We start from the raw sequence: 27696 nt of genomic DNA, 5'->3' as shown, positions 1-27696 counted from the left end.
CTGTGTCAAGTTGACACACAAAACCAGCCAGTCCAGGGGTTCTGTATTAAAGGATTGCATTAGGAAGATTGAGAACCACTGCTCAAGTCTTTTAGCTCTCAGCATCCTCACATACAAAACGAGGGTTAGACTTGATGCTATTTCTCTCACTGTAATACTCCATCCAACCTAGGACTCAGTGAATCTAACATGAATAACGTTTCTTCTAGAGGCTGGGCTGTAGGTCAGTGTCAGAGTGTCTGCCTAGACCGTGCCAGGATGCGACTTCAACCTCTGGGGGTAGAAGAGGACACAGGGGACTTGACCTGAAGTCTTTAGATAAACAATTTGCTCTCTGGGTCCTGGAGGCAGGGACAGCCATGGAGCCCCCATGTGGTTAACTTATGGATACTTCTTGCCGAGACTAGCAATGTATTCTGTGTTTCTTCACTCTCACCAACCTTGGGGACAAAGAGATCGCGTCTAAACTTCAAAATCCCAGCCCTGGGAGAGGGCCAGGTCACAAGCTTAGTCCTGCGCTTGCGCAGTGCGGTCCTAGGGCTAAGGTCGTGCATCCAGCCGACCCTTCGCAGTTCATCAAATCCCGCGAGATCTCAAGCTGACAGCGGCGCAGGGCCCGCTGTATCCGGGCACCGGAAGCTGGTGGAAGCCCACAGAAAAGGAGGAAGTTCCGAGCCGGGGTGACCTGTGGGCGTCCTCGTCGAGCTCCGGGCGACACCGGCGGGATAGCTGGGGACACTAGACTAGGGAATGCCCAATAACAGGTGCTGTCCGTTTTTTAAGAATTCTGAGGGTAAACAGCGTGAAGTTTGGGCGCGATTGTGTTTGGGGTGCTTCTGATTTGAGCATCTATTGAGAACCTGCAGTGTGCCACGCACAGTATTTAAGTCCTGTTAAAAAGCCAACACGCATTTTTATCCTCTTGGTGCTGAGGATCTAGGAAGTCGGTTTGAAATTCAGGGCAGATTGCTAGTAATTTCTGTGAAAGTGGTTAGAAATAGGAGCCGTAGAGGAAGGTTGGGTTTCTGAGGAAGGGAAGAGCCATGTAGAAATTCTCACACGATGACAGAGATGGCACAGGGAAGGTCAGCAGAGTCCTTTGTGGCAGAATGGTTGAACAAAATACGGATGAACGCGAGGCGTATTTTATTAAAAGGTATCGGGGACAAGTTGTGTGACCTTGGACAAGTCATTCAACCTCTGTAGCGTCTGTGAAAAGGAGAGGATGTTGCAACGTCATAGCGGTGGAGGGAGGGAGTTGTATTTAAGCAAGCTAATTTATAGTTTATTTTCTTCTGTATTGGGACTTGAACCCTAGATTATCTTTTCCTCTCCCCTGTGTATGCTGGGCAAGTGGTTTTTTTGTTTTGTTGTTTGTTTGTTTTGTACTACTGGGCTAGATTGCCAGTCTGTTTTTCATTTTTATTTTGGGACAGATTCTCACTAATTTGCCCAGGCTGGCTTTGAATTAGGCATCTATATTCTCTCTGCCCAATAACTGGGATTACAAATGGGTGCCACCATGGCAGAGTAAGTAAAGTCGCGCACCCAGTTTTGGGGCACCTGGAAACGTTGAGGCAGTAAGCTGCGATGACCTCTCCAAGGGCCAACTTGGTTAGGAACAGAACACAGTTCAGTGAGCCTTCCTTCCAGCAGGCTGCCACACAGATGCTTACCGCATATTTTTCTGACTCTTATTGAACCATGTCTTTCGGGGGTATTATTTTGGAAGCATCAATTAGAAACCCACTTTAACAGCAAATGGGATTTACTCGGCTCTGTCTCTGTTGTGACGCCTCCGAGCCCACTGCCCTTCAGGTCTTGAATGTGATCTGTCTTATTTTACACTTGATCTTAGCCAAAAGGCCGAGAAGCGATGATCTGCCTTATTTTAGATGGAAACCCTGTGAGTGAGTCAAGGCTTTTGTTTCTTTGGTGCTGGGTTCCAATCTGGGGAGTTGCAGAATGATCTGAGTGTGTTGTCAAGAGACTGTAGTTGTCATTAATTAATCAGTTGTGTTTGGCACGTGGAGATTTCTGATTTCAAACAGAAATAGGAGGCCATAATAGCATCCTTTTCAGGATGAGAAGCAGTGAGGAGGCAGACCTGGAGTATCCTATTCATTTTTTTCTGTGGTGCAGGGTCAACAGAGTGCTTTACACATGTTCAGAGATACTTCACCGCTGAGCCACATCCCAAGCCTTAGAGTTTTCTTTTTTCTTTTGTATGTATCATCTCCCACAAAGTCTAGGCTGGACTTCAGCTTGAGATCCTCATGCCTCAGCCTCTGGAGTGCTGGGATTACATGCGAGCCACATTATACTGTGTTATGTTATGTTATGACTGCCTGTTAGGTTTGGGTCCCGGACTGAATAAAAAAGACACAGCCAGCTGCACCCTAACATTCATTTTTCTGTCTCTTGATTGTGGGTGTGGTGTGACTGCCTGCCTGAAGCACCTGGCGTGACTTCTCCATCACAACTGTACCCTTAAACTCTGAGCTAAAATAACTCTTGTCTCCTTTAAGTTGCTCTTGTCAGGGTAGTTTATCATAGCAACAGGAAAAGAAACTCAGTTCGGCGACAGTTCTTTGGTTGACAATTTAGCTATCTCAGTACGGTTAATAACCACTCAAGGACAGTCTGACAACTGTAGCTGAATTTTATGAATTTTATTAAAAATTTATGATTTTTAATTTTTCTGTGATTTCTATACACTGTGTTTCCACAGAAAGCGTCTCTGGCTGGGTGTAGAGAGAGGTTCTTGGAGTCTGCACCCAGTAGGAGGGTATGGCAGGGAGCTCCAGAACGCAGGAATTTGAGCACCTAGCAGTCACATCTTAAAAAAAGTTTCCTCACTACACTAAATGATATGACAAATAAGATGCAGACAGCAAGGTCTTTATAGATTCCCGCCCCACCCCCCAGTCTGAAGCACTTGCCAGGATCTGGGTGCAGTCTCCAATAGTTGGGGAAAGAGAGAAATTGAATCTCATTGGACCTCTAAATCGACTGATCATTTCCAAATAAGAGAAGAAAATAGAAGAACTAGGCAGGTTACACTGAGGAACCAGTCAGGACATTCTCCAGACAAAAGAGTGAAGAAATAAAGCAAAGAGAGACTCCAAACGTGGTGTGTGATCCTCGAGTCCCAATTCTGGTCATGCACTGTAAAAACATCTGCAGGCATTTGGGCAAGTTGACTTAGCACCCGACGTTGTAGGGGAGGGACTTACCTGTGCTGTTGATTCTGTTAATAAATCATTTATTACATAATTACTGTTAACCAGTATTTATGTTGCCAGGGAAACTTAACTGAAGGGTTTTGAGTGAAAAGGGATGGAAAGTAATTTACCCTGATGGAAGAGAGTTTGAGAGCAGCTAGCCATTGTTTCTGCCACCATCCATGAGACTATCAGTCTGTGTGCTAGAGAAACTAAAGGAGGGAGGATGTTCCGTATTCTTCATCCTGTCTTACTAACGTCTTACGAACGTTACCAGCATCGGACATTTGGTTCTTTTACCTCTTTGAGTCCTAGGTTTCAAGTTTAGGACGTCATACATACCAGACAAGTACCCTGCCACTAGGCTGAAGCCCCAGTGCAATAGCAATAGCAGCAAGTGCTCCTAATAGCTGAGCCATCTCTCCAGTCCAGTCTTTTTTTTTTTCTTTTTCTTTTTTTCTTCTTTGAGACAGGGTTTCTCTGTGTAGCCCTGGCTGTCCTGGAATTCACTCTGTAGACCAGGCTGACTTCGAACTCAGAAATCCCCCTGCCTCTGCCTCCCAAGTGCTGGGATTAAAGGCTTGTGCTACCACCGCCCTGCCAGGAGTACTTCTTGAGCTCAGGCATTCAAGGCCAGGCTTGGCAACATAGTCAAGACCCCCTCTTAAAAAACAAGAGACTAAAAGATTTAATTTCAACACTTGGGAGCTAGAGGTAGGTGGATCTCTGTGAGTTCCAGGTCAGTGTGGTCTACAAAGAAAGTTACAGGACAACCAGACTTACATAGAAAGATCCTGTCTCCAAAACAAGGTCTGGGCAATATAAATATTTTCTTTCTTTCTTTCTTTCTTTCTTTCTTTCTTTCTTTCTTTCTTTCTTTCTTTCTTTCTTTCTTTCTTCCTTCCTTCCTTCCTTCCTTCCTTCCTTCCTTCCTTCCTTCCTTTCCTTTCCTTTCCTTTTCTTTGTTTTGTTTTGTTTTTGGATTTGGTTTTTTCGAGACAGGGTTTCTCTGTGTAGCCCTGGCTGTCCTGGAACTCACTCTGTCGACTAGGCTGGCCTCGAACTCAGAAATCTGCCTGCCTCTGCCTCCCAAGTGCTGGGATTAAAGGTGTGCGCCACTACTGCCTGGCTTTCTCCAGTCCATTCTTAATAATTGATTAAGAACAGAGTTGGGACTGGGAGTGGTGGTGCAAGTCTTTAAACCCAGCACTCTAGAGGCAGAGGCAGGCAGGTCTCTGTGAGTTCGAGGCCAGTTTGGTTTACAGAGTAATAAGAAGTAAGCAGGAAAAGTGGAATCATTCTTCTGTAGCATTGAGCACCTGCAGGAGAGTCAGGGTAGCAGTCCGGTTATGATGTCAGAGCACCGTTTGGGGAAGTAGTGGTGGGATGGGAAGTGTGGGAGCCGTGAGGTCTGACTGAGAGCTGCGCCTTTCAATCTCACTCCTGTCTTTACCTGTGCTGTGGTCTTGGGCACACATCATACTCAGCTTCCTTTGTAAAATGAAGTTACTTTAATAAGGGATATAATTTCTCCATATCTACTGGAGATTGGTTTCATGATCCTGTGAATATCAATGGATATCAAACTTTGCTGATGTCTAAATTCCTTAAAATAAGATGGTCTATTAGTGTATCTATACATCTTCCTGTAATCTCTAGATTACTTTCAATACTCAACACAATATAAACAATGTAAATAGTTGTTAACACTTTGTTGTTCAATGAATAATGTTAAAAAAAAAGTCTGTAGGTGTTCAGTACAGAGAGTATCTCTTTTAATACTTCTAAGACTATTGATTGATGGAGATAGGGCCTGGCTGTGTGCTCCAGGCTGGCCTGGCTGCGCTGGCCACTAGGGTCAGACTCCTGAGTGCTGAGATTCTAACTATCGGACATTACGCTGGCTTTTTGTTGTTGTTGTTGTTGTTGTTTTTAATACTTTTTTGTGTGTGTTTTTGTTTTTTTGTTTTTTTCGTGACAGGGTTTCTCTGTGTAGCCCTGGCTTGTCCTGGAACTCACTCTGTAGACCAGGCTGGCCTCGAACTCAGAGATCCGCCTGCCTCTGCCTCCCAAGTGCTGGGATTACAGGCATGCGCCACCACGCCCGGCTTGTTTTTAATACTTTTAATCCACAGTTGACTCTTTGGGAGCAGAGCTCAGGGGTATGGTACACTGTTCATGTCTATAACTTTGTTGCAAGCAGTAGTAATGGAATCTTTGCAAAAGTTATCTGTAAATTGTCCATATCTAATAAATACTAACTAAGCAGGTCACAAATGAGCAGGAAAAATCAGCAAAGCCTATTCTCCTATTAAAAATTGATTATCAACTTAAACATGCTGTATGGAAAGTTTCTTTCTTTTTTCTTTCTTTCTTTCTTTCTTTCTTTCTTTCTTTCTTTCTTTCTTTCTTTCTTTCTTTCTTTCTTTCTTTCTTTCTTTTTCTTTTTGATTTTTTTGAGACAGGTTTCTTTGTGTTGTTCTGTCTGTCCTGTCAACCAGGCTGTCCTTAAACTCAGAGAGACCCACCTGACTCTGCCTCCCAGTTCTGGGATTAAAGGAGGTGTTTGGCTGCACAGAGTCAGACAGTTTAGGTTGGAATTGGCTCCACCACTCCGGTTTAGTGCTTAAGGCCTCTCAGGTGCAGTTGCCTCATCTTTAAGATGGAGGTAATGGCTGGTGAGATGGCTCTGCTGGTAGAGATAGTACTCAGAGATCTGATGGCTTGTGTTCAATCCCTGCGTCCCACAAGGTGACAGAAGAGAACCAGTTCCTTAGAGTTGTCCTTTGCTCTACTAGAGCACTGCGATGTATGCACACCAGTGAGCACACAGATAGGGGATCGTGCTGTTAGGTGATTAACCAAGAATCCATTCTAATGTGGGCACATTGAGGGCTTGGCCTTTATTTCTGCTGACAGAGCAAAGGGATATTCAGGTAGTGCCAGAACTGAACTCAGTTTGCTTCATTTGCTAGCTCAAATGATAAATTCTGAAAAATTAATCTTTTACTTAACATGAATTTCCTGTAAATTGAAGATTTAAAAATACTTTGATATACATGGATGTCGTGGTGTGAGCCTATAATCCTGTCTATTTGGGATGCTGAGGCAGGAGGACCAAAAGGTGGAGGCCATCCTGGGCAACATAGGCAGACTGTCTCAACATAAACCTTGAGTTATAAGCTGAGCCTTGTCAAATAATCAAGGTAATTTTCCAGCCCAAAATAAGTATTTTTTTAAAGGGGGAAATTATGAGGAAGGCATTTGAGTTTAACCACAGTACTGTAGAAAAAGTGGTCATGCTTTGATATATTTTTAAAAAAGTATTGTTTTTATTTTATATGTATGGGTGTTCTGTGTTTGCACATGCTCATGTTTGGTTCACTTTGAAAGCCAGAGTAGGGCATTGGCTCACTTGACACTAGAGTTGGCAGTAAGCCACCATATGGATATTGGGAGTCACACCCAGGTGCTCTGGGAGAGCAGCACTGAGCCGCCTCCAGCTCCTTGGTGTGTTTGGACTCAGCTGTTTGCTCTGATGAAACACCGTCACCAAAAGCTAGTTGGGGAAAAAAAGAGTTTGCTCCCAGTTAGTTCCATATAACAGTTTATCATCAAAAGCAGTGAGGACAGGAACTCATGCAGGGCAGGAGCTGATGCAGAGGCCATGGAGGGCGCTGCTTACTACCTTGCCCATCGTGGCTTACTCAGTCTGTTCCATTGTGGATCCCAGGACCACCAGGGCGGAGATGGGCCCACCCACCAGTCACTAAATAAGAAAATGTTCCACAGGCTTGCCTAGAGCCCAATTTTATGGAGACATTTTCTCAGTTGGAGCTCCCTGCACTCAGATGACTAGCCTTTGTAGAACTGACATAAAATTACCCAGCACAATATTCATTTTAGTAAATGAATAAAATAAATCTTTGAAGAGCTTAAATCTTTGAAGAGCTAGATATGGGGGCTTGGCCTGTAATCTCAACACTTGGGAGGCTGAGCTGGGAGGATTGCCTCTGAGTTCCAGGCCAGTCTGGGCTACTATTGAATGTAACACTGTCTCAAGAAGACAGACAGTGATAGAAAGCTGAAGGGAGGGAGGGAGGGAGGGAAGGAGGGGGAGAGGGAGAGATGTGGGAGGGGGGGCAGGGACACACACTCACACACACACACACACACACACACACACACACACATGGGGGGTGGCAGAGACAGAGAACACTTAATTGGCACTTTCCTTGCAATCTTAAGTGTCTGAATTAGGTCCCCAGAACCCACAAAATGGACCAGTAAAATGGCTTAGCGGATAAAGGTACTTGCTACTGAGCCTGATGGACTTGAGTTCAATCCCCAGAAACCAAATTGTGGAAGAAGAAAACAGGCTTGCGTATTGTCCTCCGACTCTATATGCGCACCATGGGTATACTCCCCTCCCCCGACAAAAGGATGTAAAACAACGAGACCAACCCCATGAGAAACAGAAAGCTGATTTATTTTGTTTGAGACATAGTCCCACTGTGGAGCTCTGACTGGCCTGGAACTCACTTTGTAGATCAGAGTAGCCTTGAGTTCACAGAGCCCTACTTGCTCTGCTCCCACAGTGCTGGTATTAAAGATGTGTACCGTCATGTCCAAGTAAACACTGTTTTAAAATACTTTTAATTTATTTTGCGTGGGTGTCAGGGCCATGTGGATGCATGGCACATGTGGAGATCAAAGGGCAACTTCTGGAAGTCGGTTCTTTCCACCATGTGGGTCCTGGGGATCAAACTCAGGTCATTAGCTGGGCATCTTTAAGGCATCAGGAACCTTTACACATTGAGCCATCTTGCTGACCAAGCAGTGAAGGTCTTTGTGCTCTGTGGAATCTGGGATCCCATCCTAGCTGTACGTTAGGCAAGTGCTTCACTCTTGAGCTGCATGTCCGGTTCCTAGGCTAGTGCTTTTTATATTTATAGCGTAAACAACTGCCTTGACCAAGTCCTTCTGGCTCTTTTAGTCTTTAGTAAACGCATTCCTATTAGCTAAGAATTGTAATCGGATTTAGTTGGCTTCTACATGTTTACCTTAGGAGGTAATATGTAATTTCCTAGATTCTGCTCTTTTTAGTTCATGTGTGTGTGGGTTTGCCTAGTCCATGTCTGTGTACCACATGCAGGCAGTGCCCAAGGAGAATAGAAGAGGGAGTCAGATGCCCAGTACTGGACTGGGGGCTGCTACATGCATGCTGGGAACTAACCTTGGTTCCTGGGGAAGGGCAGCCAGTGCTTTGGACCACTGAACAGACTCTCTTTTTAGATTCCAAAATCTGAGTTTTCCTCTCCATTTAGAAGCACAAATGAAGTTTTAATTTTTTATTTATTTTTTATTTTTTTGTTTATTGGATTTGTTTTTTTGTTTTTTGTTTTTTTTCCAAGACAGGGTTTCTCTGTATAGCCCTGGCTGTCCTGGAACTCACTCTGTAGACCAGGCTGGCTTCGAACTCAGAAATCTGCCTGCCTCTGCCTCCCAAAGTGCTGGGATTACAGGCGTGCGCCACCACCACCACCCGGCTGAAGTTTTAATTTTTTAATTGAATACTTTATATCTTTCTAATAATTCTTTTTCTAATTACAGGAATTATTTTATATAGAAGTCTTGTGAAACCATTGCACAAATCAAGTGATGATCATACAAAGAGTGGTATTGAATTCCCGACCTGGTATGTATGATTCTGTGGTAAGTGAACAGTTGTGGTCTCTGGTAATTATAACACACATGGAAGAATAGAAACCAACATGATGTCAAGGTGGCAAACTAAGGTAGGAAAGTAAATTAAGACGAGTAAATTTTGAATCTCTGGGTTTGAAGCCAGCCTGGTCTACAGAGCGAGTTCCAGTTTTCAGATGATTACTTTTCAAGGCCATTGAACCATAATATTTGAAAGGTTATATTGAAAGTGTACGAGTTTAGTATTTTTTCCTTGTGGTAGGTGTAACTCATTCTTAAAATTTGTTTTTCTGGGCTGGAGAGATGGCTCAGCAGTTAAGAGCACTGACTGCTCTTCTGAGTCCTGAGTTCAAATCCCAGCAACCACATGGTGGCTCACAGCCATCTGTAAAGAGATCTGATGCCCTCTTCTGGTGTGTCTGAAGAAGATAGCTACAGTGTGCTTACATACAATAATAAATAATCTTTAGGCCAGAGTGAGTGGGGCCAACTGGAGGGAGCAGAGGTCCTGAATTCAAATTCCCAGCAACCACATGATGGCTCACAACCCTCAGTACAGCAACAGTGTATTCATATAAATAAATAAGTAAATAAATAAATAAATCTTCAGGGAAAAAATTGTTTTTCTACTTCATACCATCTTATGTCGGTACTGATATCCACCTGAATCATAGAAGCATTTTGTGGGCCTGTTTTGTTGCTCGCCTACCATGTTTTCTGCCCTCAGTGTTAGGGTGGTAGACAGTTGGCTTGAGATATTTACATTGGATCCCCACCTTGGAAATCAGACAGTTCTTGAAAGGAAGTGTGCTCATGTTAAACGTAATTCAAGACAAACACACTGTAGTGATGATAGCGTCTGCTTCAACATCTTTTTCAAACCTTGAAATTTCTAGTTACCTTTTTCTAAGACTTTAAAAGCAAAACAATAAATGTTCACCTGAGTCTCTGTTTGTTTCTTAAAATGAAGATGCAAAGCTTACCTAACTTTTATTTTGCCTTTTCTGTTACTTTGAAACTTTTAATTCCATAATTAAAAGAAAAACTTGAATTCAGTTTTTTAAAGGACTTATTTTATTTTTTGTGTATGGGCATTTGCCTACATGAATATATGTGTGTACCATGTGCATACCTGGTGTCATGGATCCCCTGAACCTGGGGTTACACACTGTCCTAGTATGGGTTTCTGTTGCTGTAAAGAGACACCGTGACCGAGGCAACTCTTATAAGGGACAACATTTAATTGGGGCTGGCTTACAGGTTCAGAGGTTCAGTCCATTATCTTAAGGCAGGAAGCATGGCAGCGTCTAGGTAGGCATGGTGCTGGAGAAACTGAAAGTTCTGCAACTTATTTCAAAAGCAAAAAGAAGATTGACTTCCAGGCAGCTAGGAGTCAGGTCTCAAGTCCTATCCCATAGGGCCAACAAGGCCACACCTACTCCAATGAGGCTGCATCTAATAGTGCTATTCCTTGGGCCAGCCATTCAAACCACCACTCAGACAGACAGATGTGAACTACCTTGTGGGCTACTGGGAATTGAGCCCCAGCCCTCTAGAGGAGCAGCCAGTGTTTGTAACTACTGAGCCATTCCTCCAGTTAAATTTTTTTTCTTTTTGAGAATTTATTTTATGTGTATAGGGGTATTGCCTACATGTATATCTGTCTACCATGTGCATGCAGTGCCCTTGAAGGCCAGAAGAGGGCGTTGCATCCCCTGGGATTGGAGTTACAGATGGTTGTTAGTGGCTATGTAGATGCTGGGACAAACCCCATGTCCCTGGAAGGTCTGCAGGTGCTCTCAGCCACTGAGCCATCTCTCCAGTCATCCTGTGTCCCACCCTGATCTCCACACTCCTATCTTCCCTCCCATTTTTTTTTTTTTAAAAAGAGAAGGTCTCTACATAGTCTTGGATGGCCTGGAACTCACCACATAGACCAGAATGACTTCCAAATTCAGAGTCACTGCCTGTCTCTTGGGAATGCTTAAAATCCCAGGGTAACATTTAGAAAATAACAAATGTCTAGGCATGGTGGTGTACACCTTTAATCCCAGCATGGGAGGCAGAGGCAAGTGGATCATGGAGTTGGAGGCCAGCCTGGTCTATATTTGGAGAACTGTGTAGTGAAAGCTATACAGTGAGACTGTCTGGGGCATAAAAAGCAACTTTTTAATTTCATGTTTTGCCTGAAAATTTAGGGAAAAATGGAAATCCAGTTGCAGAGAATTTCAAGGTGGAAGAAGTCAGTTTACCAGATACTATCAATGAAGGACAAGTTAAAGTGAGAACTCTTTATCTCTCTGTGGATCCTTACATGGTAAGAAGCAGGGTGTTGGAAGTTGTAGAAAAATAATTCTGTGTGGGGGGAAAAAAAAGAAGCTGGGCGGCAGCAACAGCCAGGTAAACAAGGGGCAGGAGAGCCTGGCTGTAGCTAGGTGGCTGTAGGGGTGGAGTCCAGCCAGAACACTAGGGGCTAGGGGCCTGGGGCGTGGCCATACGTGACTGATGGCCACAGGATTGTGGAGCTGAGGAGTCAGCAGTCTGGGAGCATGGCTCAGGTTCTGTCCCCTGTAGAATGTTCTACTGGATCGCCAGAGTGGGCCTTACTCAACCAGGCTACAGACTGCCTTACACGGTCCCACAATTCTGTTTTTGTACTTTAATGTTGTTGCATCAGAATTTATTGTAGCTTTTTTTGTATGATTAAAACATCTGTGAATTATAAATTACCTTTATTTTTATTCATTGGTGCTATTAAAAAATATTGTAAGCCAGAAATGGTGGTGTATACCTTTGGCCCCAGCATTCAGAAGACAGAGGCAGGAGATTGTGAGTTCGAGGCCAGCCTGGTCTACATAGTTCCAGAACAGCCAAGCCTGGTCTACATAGTTTCAGGACAGCTAAGTCTATGTAGTGAGACCCTTTTTGAAACAAACAAACAAACAAACAAAACAAAACAAAAAAACCCCAGCAAAGACAACAAAAAATACTGTAGAAAAATGTGGTTAATGTCCTTCCAAATGACCAGGTTACTACTCAGTAGTAAGTGAAGCTTTAAATTAAGGTAATAAAATAATATGAAATAATTTAAAGTGAAGCTTTAAATTAAGGTAATAAAATAATATGAAAAAGTCTCTCATGGGGTAGTGAGATAGCTCAGTGAGTAAGGCACTTGTGCCAGCCCTGATGCCCATAACCCACATGTGGAAGGAGAGAGCTTCCTGTGGGTTGTCCGCTGACCTCCATGCTTGTGTGGTGACACTATCCTGTAAGCCTTGGCTGGTTCTATTACTTGGCAATCATGATAAGCTATGAACATTTGTGTATAAGTTTTTATATAGACTGCTTTCATTTCTCTTGATTTGTACCTAGAGATAAAAGTGTTTTGTTATATGGTCAGTAGTCTCAAGACCCCACAAGGCTGCTGCACATGTCCCTTGGAAATGCAAGTCCCCGAGACCAAAGGCCCTGCAGCTCTGAGGTCTAAGGACAGAAGAAAGGTGTCCCCTTGAGAGGAGGGCAGAGTTATCCATATCCCGGGTGTTTTTTTTTCATCCAGCTCCTGACCACGTGACTAGACAGTGCCTTATGGGCAGATCTAACCCTGAGCCCACCACTTTATACGCAGATTCCTCAGGAGACACCCTCTTCACAGACATACTTAGAGACAACACTTTATGCATCAAGTAAGCACCTCTCTAATCTAGTCAGATGTAAATTTAAGTCTTTCTCTCCCTGTCCTCTCCCCAATTACCCTGGGGAGTTTGGTGCTGGGCAGGCGCTCTACCATTGACCCCCTAGCTGAATCATCACAGGGTTCAGCTTCAGTCTTTTGCAGGTGGACATGCCGTGGTCAGTACCTCTTGTTGAAATGACTGTACTTCATTCATCGTCCCTTTGTTGGAAATCAGCTGTCCATGGGTGGGCATGGTGGCTCACACCTGCATCCCAGCCATCCCAGCACTGGGGAAACTGAGTCCCCAGAGACTTGCAGGAAGGTCTCTGCAAGTCTGAGGCCAGCCTGAGTTACAGTGAGACCTTATCTCAATAAAAATGTTACATTATAGTGTGTGTGTACATGTGCCACAGCACACGTATAGAGCCAGAGGAAAACCTGCAAGGAGTCTGTTCCCCCTTCTACAATTGAGTCCTGGTTATCAATCTTGGACTGTCAGGGTTGGCAGCAAGCACCTTTACCTACCAAGACATCCCACTGGACTTATAAATTGGAGGGTTTTTCCCTCTGTCTTTGAATTTGTGAACAATTTATATCAATTATAACTACTGAGCCATCTCTCCAGCCCCACATTATTTAAGTCAGTATGTGTGTGTGTGTGCATGTGTGTGCTTTGTGTGCAAGCATGCATGTGCTATGACACACACGTGGAGGCCAGAGGATAGCTCTATGGAGTCAGTTCTCTCCTTCCTTTGTGTGGCACAGGGATCAAACTCAGGTTGTCAGGTTTTATTGTCTGAGTCCCTCTGGCCCACTCCACTCTATTTTTTGAGACAGGGTCCCCCACTGACCCTGGAGATCCTGACCCAGCCAGACTAGCTGGGGAGCAAGATCCAGGATCTGCGTGCTTCAGCCCCAGCCCCACCAGTGCTGATGTTGCAAACACACATTTTAAAATTTCCAAAAGGAAAAGTTGGCCTTTAAATGTTTTCCTTAATGAATCCCACTCATTTTTCAAATCTAAAAGTTACGTGTGTGTGTGTGTGTGTGTGTGTGTGTGTGTGTGTGCTTGCATGTGCTCATTCATGACTGCTACAGCTCACATGTGGAGGCCAGAGGACGACTTTTGAGATTGGTTCTTATTTCCTTCCATCCTGTGGGTTCTGGGGATTGAACTCAGGCTTGGTGACAAGTGCTTTTACCTGCTGAACCATCAAAATGACCTTCCTTATGTATCTTTTTATACCAGAACAATACTGTTTTGATTATCAAATCCAATTTAGAAGACATCTAAATTTCTTTTCAGTTGTATTTCTTTACTGGTAAGAGCCAGGTACATGGATTCCCCAATTTTTGTAGAAAGAAAAAAAAAAAAAAGGCTGGAGTGATGGCTCAGTTGTTAAGAGCCCTGCTGCTCTTTCAGGAGACCAGGGTTCAATTCCCACTCCCTACATGGCAGTTTACAACTGACTGTAACTCCAGTTCCAGGGGACCTGACGTACTCACACAGATGCAAGCAAAACAGCAATGCATGTGAAATAAAGATAATTAATATAATTAATAAAAAGAAGAGAAGAGAAAATAATAGAGCAAGAGAGACCTGCATGGCTTCAGTTGGTAAATTAGCCTGGCCTTACTGAGCACTGTCTTCCCTCCAGCGCTGTAAGATGAACGAGGACACTGGCGCCGACTATTTGGCACCATGGCAGCTGGCACAGGTGGCTGATGGCGGAGGAGTTGGGGTTGTAGAGGAAAGCAAGCACCAGAAGTTGGCGAAAGGCGATTTTGTGACTTCTTTTTACTGGCCCTGGCAAACTAAAGCAATTCTAGATGGGAACGGCCTTGAAAAGGTGATGTATAATATAAAACTTTATGACTTTTTTATTATTTCTGAATTTGTATTATTTTGTTAGAAAGGGAATGGTATTTTCTTTTAGATGATATGGAATAATAATGCCAAAAATAAAAATATAATGCAAATGATATAAATAATGCCAAAACGTGGAAAGCCTTTGTCTTTTTTTACTGTTGGCTGTCAGACATTATCAAAGAACATTATCATCTCAGATTGAATTTATAATATAAAGCTGAGCTATAAGCATAAAAATATTTAATACTGGTGGCTGGAGAGATGGCTCAGTGGTTAAGAGCACTGTTCTTCCAGAGGTCCTGAGTTCAATTCCCAGCACCCACATGGTGGCTCACAGCCATCTCTAATGGGATCCGATGCCCTCTTCTTGCATCTGAAGAGAGTTACAGTGTACTCACATATATAAATTAAATAATATTAAGAATATTTAATACTAAGAATGAGAAATCCCGCTTATAATTATATATGCTAAAGTTTCCTGAGAAATAGCCAAATATATGAGGAATGTGTTTACTTGATGATTGAGAGTCATCTCATGTCAGAGATGCAGACTTTAGTTGCTGACTGAGCCATGTCAAATGACCAGTGCTTGTTCTGTCCTATAAAAACTGGCAACTTCATGTAATTTGACCTAAATGATCTATCAATAGTAGCGACGCTTTATTTCTTTATACTTCAGCTTTTTTTTTTCTTGTTTTGCTTTTTGTTTTATTTTGAAATAGGATCCCAGTACATAGCCCTGGCTATTGTGGAACTCACTAGATAGACCAGGCTGCCCTTGAACTCACAGAGATCTGCCTGCCTCTGCCTCTCCAGTACTAGGATTAAAGGTGCAGTGCAGGCCACCACCACTTGCAGCTCTGAAATACATTGTATTTATTAATATATTTTTATGATTACAAATTCTTAACTAGTCTGTGAGAGTTGCTAATGCTTACATATCAGATTTTCACACTTAACAAATGGATTGGGCAGCCACAAAGCAAGCGTTCCTGGAAGACCACACACACACACACACACACACACACACACACAGATACACACACAGACACACACACACAGAAACATCATACAGACTGGGTAGCTTAATCAACAAGGACTCACTTCCTATTCTAAAGGTTAAAAACCCAAGCTTGAGGTTCTGGAACATTCAGTTTCTGGCAAGGTCTCTTTCAACTTGCAGGAGAACGCCTTCTTGTGTTATCAAGTACCCTTTTCAGGCAGTGAGGGGTGTTGTATCTGTTCCTTCTTCTAATGGCATGCATATATTAGGTTCTTGGCTTTATGACCTTATTTAAATTCAAATACCACCTAAAGGTCTTGATCCATTATACTTAGAGGATATAGAAATTTAACATGAAGGTGGTTGGAGAACTATTCAGTCCATAACTTTCTGATTTCATCTCTTTTATTTTAGGTAGATCCACAACTTGTGGATGGACACCTTTCATATTTTCTTGGAGCTATAGGTATGCCTGGCTTGACTTCCTTGATTGGGGTACAGGAAAAAGGTCATATATCTGCTGGATCTAATCAGACAATGGTTGTCAGCGGAGCAGCAGGTGCCTGTGGATCTTTGGCTGGGCAGGTAAAGTTTCCAGAAATTACCTGACTTTCCTAAAACAGAAGACATAATACATGTATATAATTTAAAATATAAAACTAAGAGCTGGTGACATAACTCAGTTGGTATTGTGCTTACCTAGCATGTAGGAAGCTCTGAGTTTGATCTTTAGCCCCACATAAAGTGGTGTGGTGATGCACACCTATTCTCTCAGCACATAGGAAATGGAGGCAGAAGCTCAAAGTCCAGTGTTGTCCTCTGCTACTTACTGAGTTCAAGCCCAGGTTGGACTACATAAAACTTTTTCATAAAAAGTAATTAATGAGCCGGGCGGTGGTGGCGCACGCCTTTAATCCCAGCACTTGGGAGGCAGAGGCAGGTGGATTTCTGAGTTCGAGGCCAGCCTGGTCTACAGAGTGAGTTCCAGGACAGCCAGGGCTATACAGAGAAACCCTGTCTCGAAAAACCAAAAAAAAAAAAAAAAAAAAAAAAAAAAAAAAAAAAAAAGTAATTAATGGCCGGGTGGTGGTGGCGCATGCCTGTAATCCCAGCATTCTGGGAGGCAGAGGCAGGGGGATTTCTGAGTTCGAGGCCAGCCTGGTGTACAGAGTGAGTTCCAGGACAGCCAGGGCTACACAGAGAAACCTGTCTCAAAAAAAAAAAAAAAAGGAAATAATGTATTCTAGGGGTCAGCCATTTGTAAGTTGCTCACACTCCAGCAAATCACCTCACTCACACCCATGTACATGCAAGCAACACTAATTCAACTTAATGGGTTATTTAAAAACAAAGAAGCATAGGAACAGGATGTATTAAGATGAAGGAATTTCAGAGGGAATGGGAGGAGGATAAGAAATGAGAATGTGGCTGAGTGTAATGTATATAGGATACACATATATGAAAGATAAAAATTATTTCAATTAAAAAAGACTTGTTTTTGTGATGTGTATGAGTGAGTGCACCTGCACATGTGATGTGTATAGTGAGTGCCTGCATGTATGTTTGTGTGTTAGAGCCCGTGGAACTAGAGTTACAAGTGGTTGTGAGCCTCCTGATAGTGGTGTTTGGTTGGAACAGAACTCACTTAGAGCAGTAAGTGCTCTTAACCACTGCGCCTTCTCTCCAGCCCTCTTATTTTAAATTTTTAAGATTGTATCTTATTACTTTATATCTTGTTGTTAGAAATGGTGTTATTATCTATTTAGATTTTGTTGATAATAATATGAAAAATACAGGTTTGTGTCTCTCTGTTAAATAAAATGGATGTGGAAAATGTTAGAGTAGTTCTGTTAGCTATATAGGGATGAAAATCAAAGCAATCTGTCTGTAATTCCTTGAATTAAAGACAAACAAGCAGGGTTGTCGAGGTGGCTCAGTGGCTAAGAGCATTTTACATTCTTGAGAGAACCAAGGTTTAGTTCTTAGCACCACAGAGTGACTTAGAACTCCCTATAACTCCAGATCAGGGGACCCAGTGCTGCCCTCTGGCTTCTCAGGCACCAGACTTGTACATAATACATACATACATGCATATATATATATATATATATACACATACATACATACATACATACATACATACATACATACAGTGAAAACACAAATACATCTTTACAAAAAATGACAGAGATTTTCTTAGTTGGGCTGTAAAGAGACACCATGACCATTGCAATGCTTATCAAGGAAAACACTTAACTGGAGCTGGCTTACAGTTTCAGAGGTTCAGTCCATTATTGTCATGGCAGGAAACAAGGCAGCTGCAGGAAGACATGGTGCTAGAGAAGAAGCAGAGAGTTCTACATCTTGATCCACTGGCAGCAGAGGGAGACTGGGCCAGGATAGGTGTAGCTTAAGTAAATAAAACCTCAAAGTCTACCCCCATGTGACACACTTCCTCCAACACCTAATAGTACCACTCCCTATAAGCCTATGGGGGCTAATTACAATCAGACCACCTCAGGGCTCTTGGGTTGTAGATCAGTGGTTAGAGCCCTTGCTAAGCATGTATGAGGGGCTCTACATTGCCAGCACCAAACAACATAAAATCAGACTCATATTTTAAAAAAAAATTAATTCTTCCACAAGAAGGTTATTTGTTTGTATTTTGAAGCACAGTTACTTGTCTGCCTGGCTGGCCCCGAATTCCTGTTTCTCCTCCCCCACCCTCTCATCACACACTGAGATTACAGTAGTGCCAAAAGCATGTATTGAATTGTAGGTATGCAGTGAATGTTTTGAAAGAACTGTACAAAGTGCAGTGTTTTATAAATAGTAGCTACATTAGTTGTCTTTGCTGTGGTAAAAGTGCCTGACTGAGGCAATCCAAGCAAGGAGGGCTGAACTTGGTACACAGGTTCGGGGTGTGGTCTCTTCTGACAGGGAAGTCATGATCATAGGCACTCAGGAAACAGGAAGCAAGGGATGCTGGCACACAGCTTGCTTTCTCCTGCGTGTTCAGTGTGGCCCCCAGGCCGTGGAATGGTACCACTCACATCTGTGGTGGGTCTTCCCTTTTCTGTTAACCTAGTGTAGACAGGCCATCACAGTTGTGCTTCCATGGCGATGCTAGACCTTGTCAAGTGGACAGTCAAGGTGAGCCATCTTAGCAGCTGCAGAGGTCTGACTGAGAACGTCCCCAGGACCTCAGTTACTGAACACTTGTGGCCCAGGGGGTGGTGCTGTTTGGGAGATGGTGCAGCCGTGCTGGGGAAAGCATGTCACTGGGACAGGCTTGAGAGTTCATAGCCTCATCCTCTTCCTCTTCCTGCTTGTGGCTGAAGGTGTGATTTCTATTTCTTGCTCCTGTCCCCCCCCCCCCCCAAGATGGACTCTTAGTCATCTGAAGCAATAATCTCTCTGCCTTAGACTGTTTTTGAGTCTGGTGTTTTATCATAGCAAGAGAAAATAACAGACACAGTAGTTTTTATAGTATGGGAAATAGAATACTATATTTTAGCTGTAATATATGTTCTTCACTGCCCTGAAAATTATTGAATTTTAAGAGTGATACTTTGGGTCGCATTACTTATGTTACATTTGAGTTGTTGTTGTTGTTTTTGAGACATGGTTTCTCTGTATAGCCCTGGCTATCCTGGAACTCACTCTGTGGACCAGGCTGGCCTCCAACTCTGAAATGAAATCTACCTGCCTTTGCCTCCCAAGTGCTGGGATTAAAGGCGTGCACCACCACTGCTCCACTTTAAGTTTGAATTTTAATCTACATTTTATTGTTTTTTTTTTTTTTAAGGACCATATTATCATTCTCAGTTCCTACTTTTTTGGTTTTTTTTTTTTTTAGGACAGGTTCTCTTGGCTGTCCGGGAACTTACGATGTAGAACAGGCTGGCCTTGATCTCATAGAGATACATAAAATACTTGAGTGCTAGGATCAAAGGTGTATAGTAATGCTTTACATTTTTTGTTAAATCAGGCAGTGGGGAGGGGGCACACCTTTAATCTCAGCACTTGGGAGACAAAAGCGCAGGCAAGCAGAGGTAGTAGATCTCTGCATGCAAGGCTAGCCTGGCCTATACAGACAAACCCTGTCTCAAGAAATAAAAGCAATTTTATTTTTAAAGTTAAAAGCACTGTCATCAAATCTAAATCGTGACAAATACTGTCTAAGTGTTAATATTGCTGTGATGAAACATTATGACCAAAATAAAGCAAAGAGTCTATCCTGCTTACACTTCCAGGTAACAGTCCATCACTGAGGGAAGTCAGGGCAGGAACTCAAAGGTTACAAATCCATAGACAGGACCCGGTGCAGAGATGGAGGAGTGCTAACGTACTGGCTTTTTCATAGACTCCAGGACCATCAGCCAGGGTGTACCACCCACAGTAGGCTGGCCCTCCCACTTCAGACACTAATTAAGAAAACACCCTTATGGATAAGCCTGTCTACACTTAAATTTTAAAGAGACATTTTCTCAATTGAAGTTCCCTCCTCTCAGATGTGTCAAGTTGACATAAAAATTAGCCAGGACAAATACTCTTCGTCTACTTGCAATATCTTGTATACTTGACATTTTTATGTCTGTGTGAATATAAAGTCATTTAATTTGCAAAAAATTCCTCCCTAGATTGGCCACCTGCTTGGCTGTTCCAGAGTGGTGGGGATTTGTGGAACGCATGAGAAATGTCTCTTTTTGACCTCAGAGCTGGGGTTTGATGCTGCAGTTAATTACAAAACAGGGAATGTGGCAGAACAGCTGCGAGATGCGTGCCCGGACGGAGTGGATGTTTACTTTGACAATGTTGGAGGTGACATCAGCAATGCTGTGATAAATCAGGTTGTCTGCTGATTTCTCTGTTACAAATCTCTACTATGTTACATATTGTGTAATATAAAATAATATTTATTGTGATCTACTTTTGTTTGATACTGAGGGGGGCTATAAAATTACAAGGCTCATTTTGAAAGATTGCATTATCATTATTGTATTTTTTTAAAGATTTATTTATTTCATATATGTGGTTATACTGTCACCATCTTCAGACACAGCATGAGACAGCATTGGATCCTATTATAGATGGTTGTGAGCCCAGCCATGTGGTTGCTGGGAATTGAACTCAGGACTTAACCACTGAACCATCTCTCCAGCCTCTGTATTTAATTTATACAAAAGATTTTATTCATACTTTCATTTAATTGCACATTTGTATTCTAAATTTCAGTTCCAGCCTAGCAATGTAATGCTTTTACCTTCAATTTACTTTTGTGAAAAATTAAGAGCTGCAGTTTTGAAATGGTGAGCCCTGACCTGTACCTCACCATCTGTCAGTCACCTTGTAGCCATGACCCTGAGTTGGGTATGGAGATTGTTTTCATAGATTATAGGCGTTGTGTATTTTTTTATTGACAATGTAGTCAAATATCAACAGTTATAATAAGAATTTACTATATGTAAAATTACTTGCAGTTGAGATTAAATTATTTAAATCTAAGGAAATATATTTCTGGGCCAGAGAAATGGTTCAGGTTGAGAGTGTGCTGCTTTGCAGAGGACCTGGGTTTGAGTCCCAGCTTCTATGTCATCAGGCAGCGCAGACACCTGTAACTCAGGCTCCAGGGAGCACTGAGACTTCTGGCCTCCTCAGGCACTTGCCCTTATGCATGTATCTATTGTGGGGTGTCCACCAGAGAAGACTACTGGGACATGGAATTAAGTCAATAGAAAGTCTTTTTTAGTTGGCTACCAACTACAGTATATGTTTAGGATCCTAGTGTTGCCTAGATCCTTTCTCAGGGTGAGCTTTTAAGCACAAAAACCATATCCTAAACTGACATACTTCAGTTAACAACAACAGTCAGAAGGAGAGCTATAGAAGCCAAAAGCAAGGTCAGTATATTTAGAGACTTTCTCAGAACTATGGACTTTGATGGATTAGGTCTTTGTTTTCATTTTGTCAGGTAGTACTGTCTACGTGCTGAGTTTTACAGCCTGAATGGTACGTCCATCATGGAGTCAGTTGTGCTGAGGTCTGGGGTCCTGTTACAGTTCCTGCACACAGACCCACACATATACATAATTAAAAATAATAAAGCTTTTAAAAAAATATATGACCACTAATAAAAGCAGCAAGGTCAGTGTCAGTGACAACTAATATAATTACCAAACTTTGATTAATTCTACATTCCTTCAGAGTGGATTTATTAAAACTTGTAGGGGCTAGAGAGATGACTCAGCAGTTAGGAGTACTTACTGCCCATAGAGGACCTGGTTTGGTCCTGATGAATGCCAAGCAGCTTAAACTGCATATAACTTCTAGGGCATCTGAGCCCTTGTCAGACCGCCACAGGCACTGAATGCATATGGTGAACATAAAATTCATGCAGGTACTCACATTCACACAAATAAATTAAAAATTTAAAATACTTTTAAATAGGTAAATCTTCAAAATAAATGCAATTAATTGGCAATAAAGGTTTAAGTATGGTGGTTAAATAGGCTTTCATTGGTTAGTCATAAATCCATCAACTGGAAAGGGGTCCAGGGGTCATCATCACTGTTTCTTTACACAGATGAATGAGAACAGCCACATCATTCTGTGTGGTCAGATTTCTCAGTACAATAAAGATGTGCCCTATCCTCCTCCACTGCCCCCTGCTGTAGAAGCCATCCAGAGGGAAAGAAACATCACAAGGTGTGTCCTTTCCCTTTGCCCTTCTTGCCACTTCCACGGGGGCTGGGCTGGGAGATAGATTACACAGATGTGAACTGTATTCAGTTGCAGCTTTTTTCTTATTAAATAAAACTGAAAAGTGCATATTTCAGGAAGCTCAATATTTAAATGTTGGTTCACTTATTCTCAGACACCTAATGCTTCTGGTTTTGACTGTATGAAATTCTGTGATGACGGGGAAAGATTATTATCCACAAAGGAAGAATTACAATGCTGTTGCCAAATAAGTTGTACAGATAAGCAGTGATAAACAGTCAAAGTTTAGTGCATTCACCCTAACTGCACCTCTACAACCTGACAAAGTTTAGTGCACTTCACCCTAACTGCACCTACAGCTGGATCTGACAGACTCAACATGGTTACATGCTAACCTAAAGACTAACAAAGATGTTACCATTTAAATATTTGACTTTGGGTTCTCATTCTTGAAATGTTCTCTAACTATTATTCTCTTATTTTCTGTTTACAGAGAGAGATTTATGGTATTAAATTATAAAGATAAATTTGAGCCTGGAATTCTACAGCTGAGTCAGTGGTTTAAAGAAGGAAAGCTAAAGGTAAAACGTTTACTCTTTGAACCAGTTATCTGTAGCTCAGGCTGGCCTTGAACTGGACACGTAACTGAAATGACCCTCAGCCCTTAGCCCACTTCCTCTGCCTCACAAGTGTGAGGATTGTGGGCACGCTCTACCCAGGACCAACTGAGTACTCTACCAACTGAGCCACATCCCCAGCCTGAACGTCTAGTAACTATAAAAGTATATATTTTTCTGCCACTTGGCATACTTTAGCTTTATTATGAAGAATTTCTATAAAAGATGGACTAGAGAAATAGCTCAGAGGTTTAGAGCACATAGTACTCTTACAGGGGCTCCAACTCTGTTTTACAGCAAGTATGTCAGGCTGCTCACAGTGACTGTGACTACAGCTTCAGGGGCTCCGTGACCCTCTCAGCGACCCCTAAGCAGCTGCACTCAGGTGCACATACTCACAGAGACACACAGACACATGGTTCAAAAAGTTAACCTCTGAATAAAGTTCCCTCCCAGGTGACTATAAGGTCCTGATTGTGAAGCCTGTTGGTTACCTTTATGCAGGTTTATTAGGCTCAGGACTGTGTTCTGAACAGTTTGTTTAACTTAGGCTGGGAGGGGCCGGGCAGGGATGGGGCTGTAAGATTGCTCAGGAGGTATGGACGCTCACTGCCAAGTAGGACTGAGTTTGATGCCCAGAGCCCATGTGCTAGAAAGAACTAAGCTGGGCAAGCAGCTCAGACCTTTAAACCTGGCACGTGGGTTGGCCTTTGACACCAGCCTGCCCTATGGAGAGAAAGAAAAAGAATCTGCAAGTTGCCCTCTGACCTCCACATGCATGCTTTGAATGACATGTGTGTACTCACCCACAAAACAAATAGATGTAAAAAAGCAAAAATCTTTTTAGAAAGATTAGACAGTGGGAGTATAGGATATTACTGTTCTGAACAGTATTGTTTCCTTTTATGGAAACCATTAACCCTAAATCTAGGTATTATGATTTACAGATCAAGGAGACTATGGCAAACGGCTTGGAAAACATGGGAGGTAAGATGAATACAAATTGATTTCATACATGTGTTTTTTTCATACATGCGGTTTTTCTTTTACCACTGCCTTTCAGGTATTCACCTTTTGTTCTAGAGAATGAGTCTATGGCTGCCTGCACAGTAAGCACACATTTCCCCACCTTGCTACCCCAGCCACTATTCTCCCTTTTTTAGAAACAGGGAGGGGCAGTGTTACCTGAAAGACTGTACAGTGAGGGAGAATCGGGGCCTTGTGGATGCCAGGCAAGGCCTCTCAGACCAAGCAATATCTCTATATCTTCTTTCCTCCTCCTCCCTTTCTCCCTCCCTCCCTCCCCCATCTCTCACTCTCTCTCTTTCTTCCTCTCCCTCCCTCCTTCTCTCTCTCCCTCTGAGGGCAGAGGGGAGGTAGAGCAGAGCCTTTCTGAGACTGGTCTGTGTAGCCCTAGTTGGCTTTAAACTTGATTGGCAGCTCAGGCTGGGCTGACCTTAAATTCCTAATCCTTCTGCTTTCACCTCAAAAGTGCTGGAATTAGAGCCATTTGCCACCACACCCATCTTAATTTCTTGTTAGTAACTTATTGCTGGGGCTGAGGATCTAGGCTAGTTGGTAGAGTGCCTGTCTCCCATGAATGAAGTACAAACGGTTCACCTATAGTAGCAACCTCTGAGACCCCAGAACTTAGGTGGTACAGGCAACATGGCCAAGCAAGGTTATTCTCAGCTATGTGAGACTGTCTCAAAATAAAACAGAATTATCTCTTCCCTATGAACAGTCCTAGATATATATGCTTTCTAAACGATTGCAAATCAACACCATTAGACTTGGCTTTAGTGATATTTCTTTTTTTGTTTGTTTGTTTTGAGACAGGGTTTCTCTGTATAGCTCTGGCTGTCTTGGAACTCACCCTGTAGACCAGGTTGGCCTCGAACTCAGAAATCCGCCTGCCTCTGCCTCCCAAGTGCCACCACTGCCTGGCTATGCTATTTCATATATGTACGAGTTACTTTTTCATCACTGTGAAAAAATACCTGAAATAAAATGTTAGGGAATTGTTTTGCTCATGATTTGAGAGGGGTCAGTTCATGGTCACGTTCATGCACTTCGGTAGGGCACATCATGGGAGTACGTGAGGGCAGTTTTTACATCAGGGTGGACAGGAAACTGAGAAGACAGATAGGAAGGGCTCAACTCTAGTGACCTACGTTTTCCAGTTAAGTCCCACTTCTAATGTTCCCAGAGCCTCCTAAAGAGTACTGCTAGCTAGCTGAGGATCAAACACTAAAAACAAAGCAAGCTTGAAATTCTATATTCAATCCACATCAAAAGGCAGTTTTCATATTTCAAATATAACATGTCATATACTGTATATGTATTTCTTTGGCTTTTCAGACAGCTTACAAAAATATAAGGATTATAAAAGCTTTATAGGCTTTAGGTAACTTTTTAGACTAAATTTCTCAGACATAAGATTTCTAAGTTCCACTTTTGTTTCCTTTTTTTGCCTAACATAGACATTCTCTTGTTCATTTCAAATGAAAAGGCTTAAACTAAACTGATTTTTTTTCATTTTTTTTTTAAAATTAATATATTTCCAAACTGGTATTTTGTATTTCAACATAAATTTTACTCATTTGGCTTAACAAATATATACTGTATTTACTCAATAAAGCTTGTTAAGTTTCTAAAATTTTGAAATATTTAGAATTGTTTTTGCTGACATTTTGGCCCCATATTTATTTGCCTTTACTCCTCAGATTCTGTACTGTTGTATGGATACCAGTTAGACATTTCCATTTTAAATAGCAATAGGGTTTTTGTTATTTTTCAGTCTTTTTGAGGCCAGGTTTCTTGCAGTCAAAGCTAGGATGAGCCTGAACTCCTGTCTTCCTGTCCCAGGAACTATAGGTGAAAATCACGATCTGTTTATGCAGTAGTGGGTTTAACTCAGAGCCTCTTGTATGCTAGGCTGGTGGCACTGTGCTGAGCTGTGTCCTCAGACCAGCAGCTGCTCAGGGTGTTGGTTGGATTCCCTGTATCTTACTTTACCTTTTGTCTGTGTTTATTTGAAGCAAGATCTCCTTTTCCTTTCCTCACATTTCAAAATGCATTAATTCTTTCTTCAGACCAGCCTGAGGCAGGTCCCCAACATCCAAGCTCACTGTACAGGTGAACCTTTCCCTAGGTTTCCAAGATACAGACTATGTCTGAGGGAGTCAGTGTGCTCTCTCTCCTGCCCAACTCCTTTTGGTTGCTTTGGAGTCTTGTTCTGTAGCCCAGACTGGCCTTAACTCCAGAGCACTAGGATCGCATGCATACACCATGAGGGTTTTCTTCTGTATGTAGAATTAAATAAAAGAAAACAATAACAACAACAAAAAACACAGAAAAGCTCGGTGATGGTGGCGCATGCCTTTAATTCTAGCGTGGGAGGCAGAAGCAGGTGGGGCTCTATGGGTTGGAGGCCAGCCCGGTCTACACCACATGCACACATGGTGCCCATCAAGTTCAGAAGAGAATGTTGGATCCTCTAGAGCTGCTGCCAGGAATAGGAATGGTTGTGAGCTACCATGTGGGTGCTGAGAACTGAACCCATGTCCTCTGCAAGAGTAACAAGCACTCTCAAACACTAAGCCATCTCTCCAGCACCACATAAAAAAATCTTCCACATCTCCCGACAGGCTTTCACTGGTTAGTCTGGGCTGTCCTGGAACTCAATCTGTAGACTAGGCTGGCCTCAAACTCACAGAGTGCTGGGATTAAAGGCATGTACCACCACCACCACCCAGCCACAAAAACCAAACCAAAAACAAAACAAAAAAACTTAAAAGAAAAATCACAGAAGATATCGTTCAAAGTAATTTTATATGTTAGACCTTCTAACAGACATATAGTAACGTTTTGCTTTTCAGACAACCAGTTTTTTTCTTTCAGTCGCGTTCCAGTCCATGATGACAGGAGGTAACATAGGGAAACAGATCGTGCGCATCTCAGAAGACTCTTCTGCATAGTCTCAGTGTGTCTTCATCAAGGAAGCCCTCCATTTGTCACCGCCCACAAAGATTCTTAAGATACATTTATAAAATAATCTCTTGGTACAGATAGTTCTCGATTCCAGTGTGATAATATTTTCTTTGTTGTATAACTATTTTATCTTCAATATCACATATATTATACACTTAACATGTGATTACTTGCCATAATACAGGGGTTCTCAACCTGTGGGTCACGACCCCTTGGCAGGGATCCTTATCAGCTATCCTGCATAACAGATATTTACATTATTATTCATAACAGCAAAATTACAGTTATAAGGTGGCAACCAAATAATTTTATGGTTTGGGGGTCACTAAACATGAGAAACTGTATTAAAGGGTGGGTTTTTTAGGAAGGTTGAGAACCAATGCCACAATAGATTGAAATTAGTATTATTTTTTTTTTATGTCTTTTTTACTTTATTTTATTTTTGAGGTACGATTTCTATATGAAGTCCACACTCGCCTCCAACTTGTGATCCTGGGGCTCTGTCTCCTAAGTCCTGGGATTGCAAGCATGTACCACTGTGCCTGATTATTTTTCTTATAATAATAACTAATAATACTGTTGTGGAGATGGTCTGTTAGGTTAGCTCAGGCTGGACTGACTCCTCAGGTCTCCCACTGCAGAGACTGCTGGACGCCAGGCATCTGTCACTCACTAATACTTGGCTAATTTTGTTTGTAAAAACTAATATTACATTATTTGTATCAAATATTAAAAAACCCCTGGGTGGTTTTTAACCCCAACTGCTTTGATCATATATATATACATCTTTAAATTGCCTTTAGAACTGAGTAAACATTCTACTAATTCTAAGGTGAGAAACAGTTAACATTTGTTGAACTGGGAACATTTTTATCATTCTTAAA

At 42.3% G+C, this 27696-nt stretch overlaps 1 protein-coding gene across 5 annotated transcripts; it reads left to right on the top strand.

Annotated features, from left to right (window-relative positions):
* Positions 1-621: 621 nt before the first annotated feature.
* Positions 622-26892, top strand: Ptgr2 (prostaglandin reductase 2). Of its 5 annotated transcripts, none has more exons than XM_052185446.1 (10): positions 622-764; positions 8838-8922; positions 11129-11247; positions 14265-14456; positions 15894-16064; positions 20123-20332; positions 22066-22187; positions 22696-22783; positions 23767-23806; positions 26723-26892. In XM_052185446.1, exons 2-10 carry the CDS (start codon positions 8886-8888, stop codon positions 26797-26799), a joined length of 1056 nt encoding a protein of 351 aa, XP_052041406.1. In that variant the 5' UTR covers positions 622-764; positions 8838-8885; the 3' UTR covers positions 26800-26892. The 5 variants fall into 5 exon arrangements, 4 of the variants coding, with proteins under 4 accessions (XP_052041406.1, XP_052041407.1, XP_052041409.1 ...); XM_052185447.1 differs by having other exon boundaries at positions 26701-26892; XM_052185449.1 differs by lacking the exon at positions 20123-20332.
* The last annotated feature ends 804 nt before the right edge of the window (positions 26893-27696 follow it).

Source organism: Apodemus sylvaticus, chromosome 6, assembly GCF_947179515.1.
Source record: "Apodemus sylvaticus chromosome 6, mApoSyl1.1, whole genome shotgun sequence".
NCBI classification, from domain to species: Eukaryota; Metazoa; Chordata; class Mammalia; order Rodentia; family Muridae; genus Apodemus; species Apodemus sylvaticus.
The sequence above is the reverse complement of the archived record's forward strand: the minus strand, read 5'-3'. Positions and strand labels throughout refer to the sequence as shown.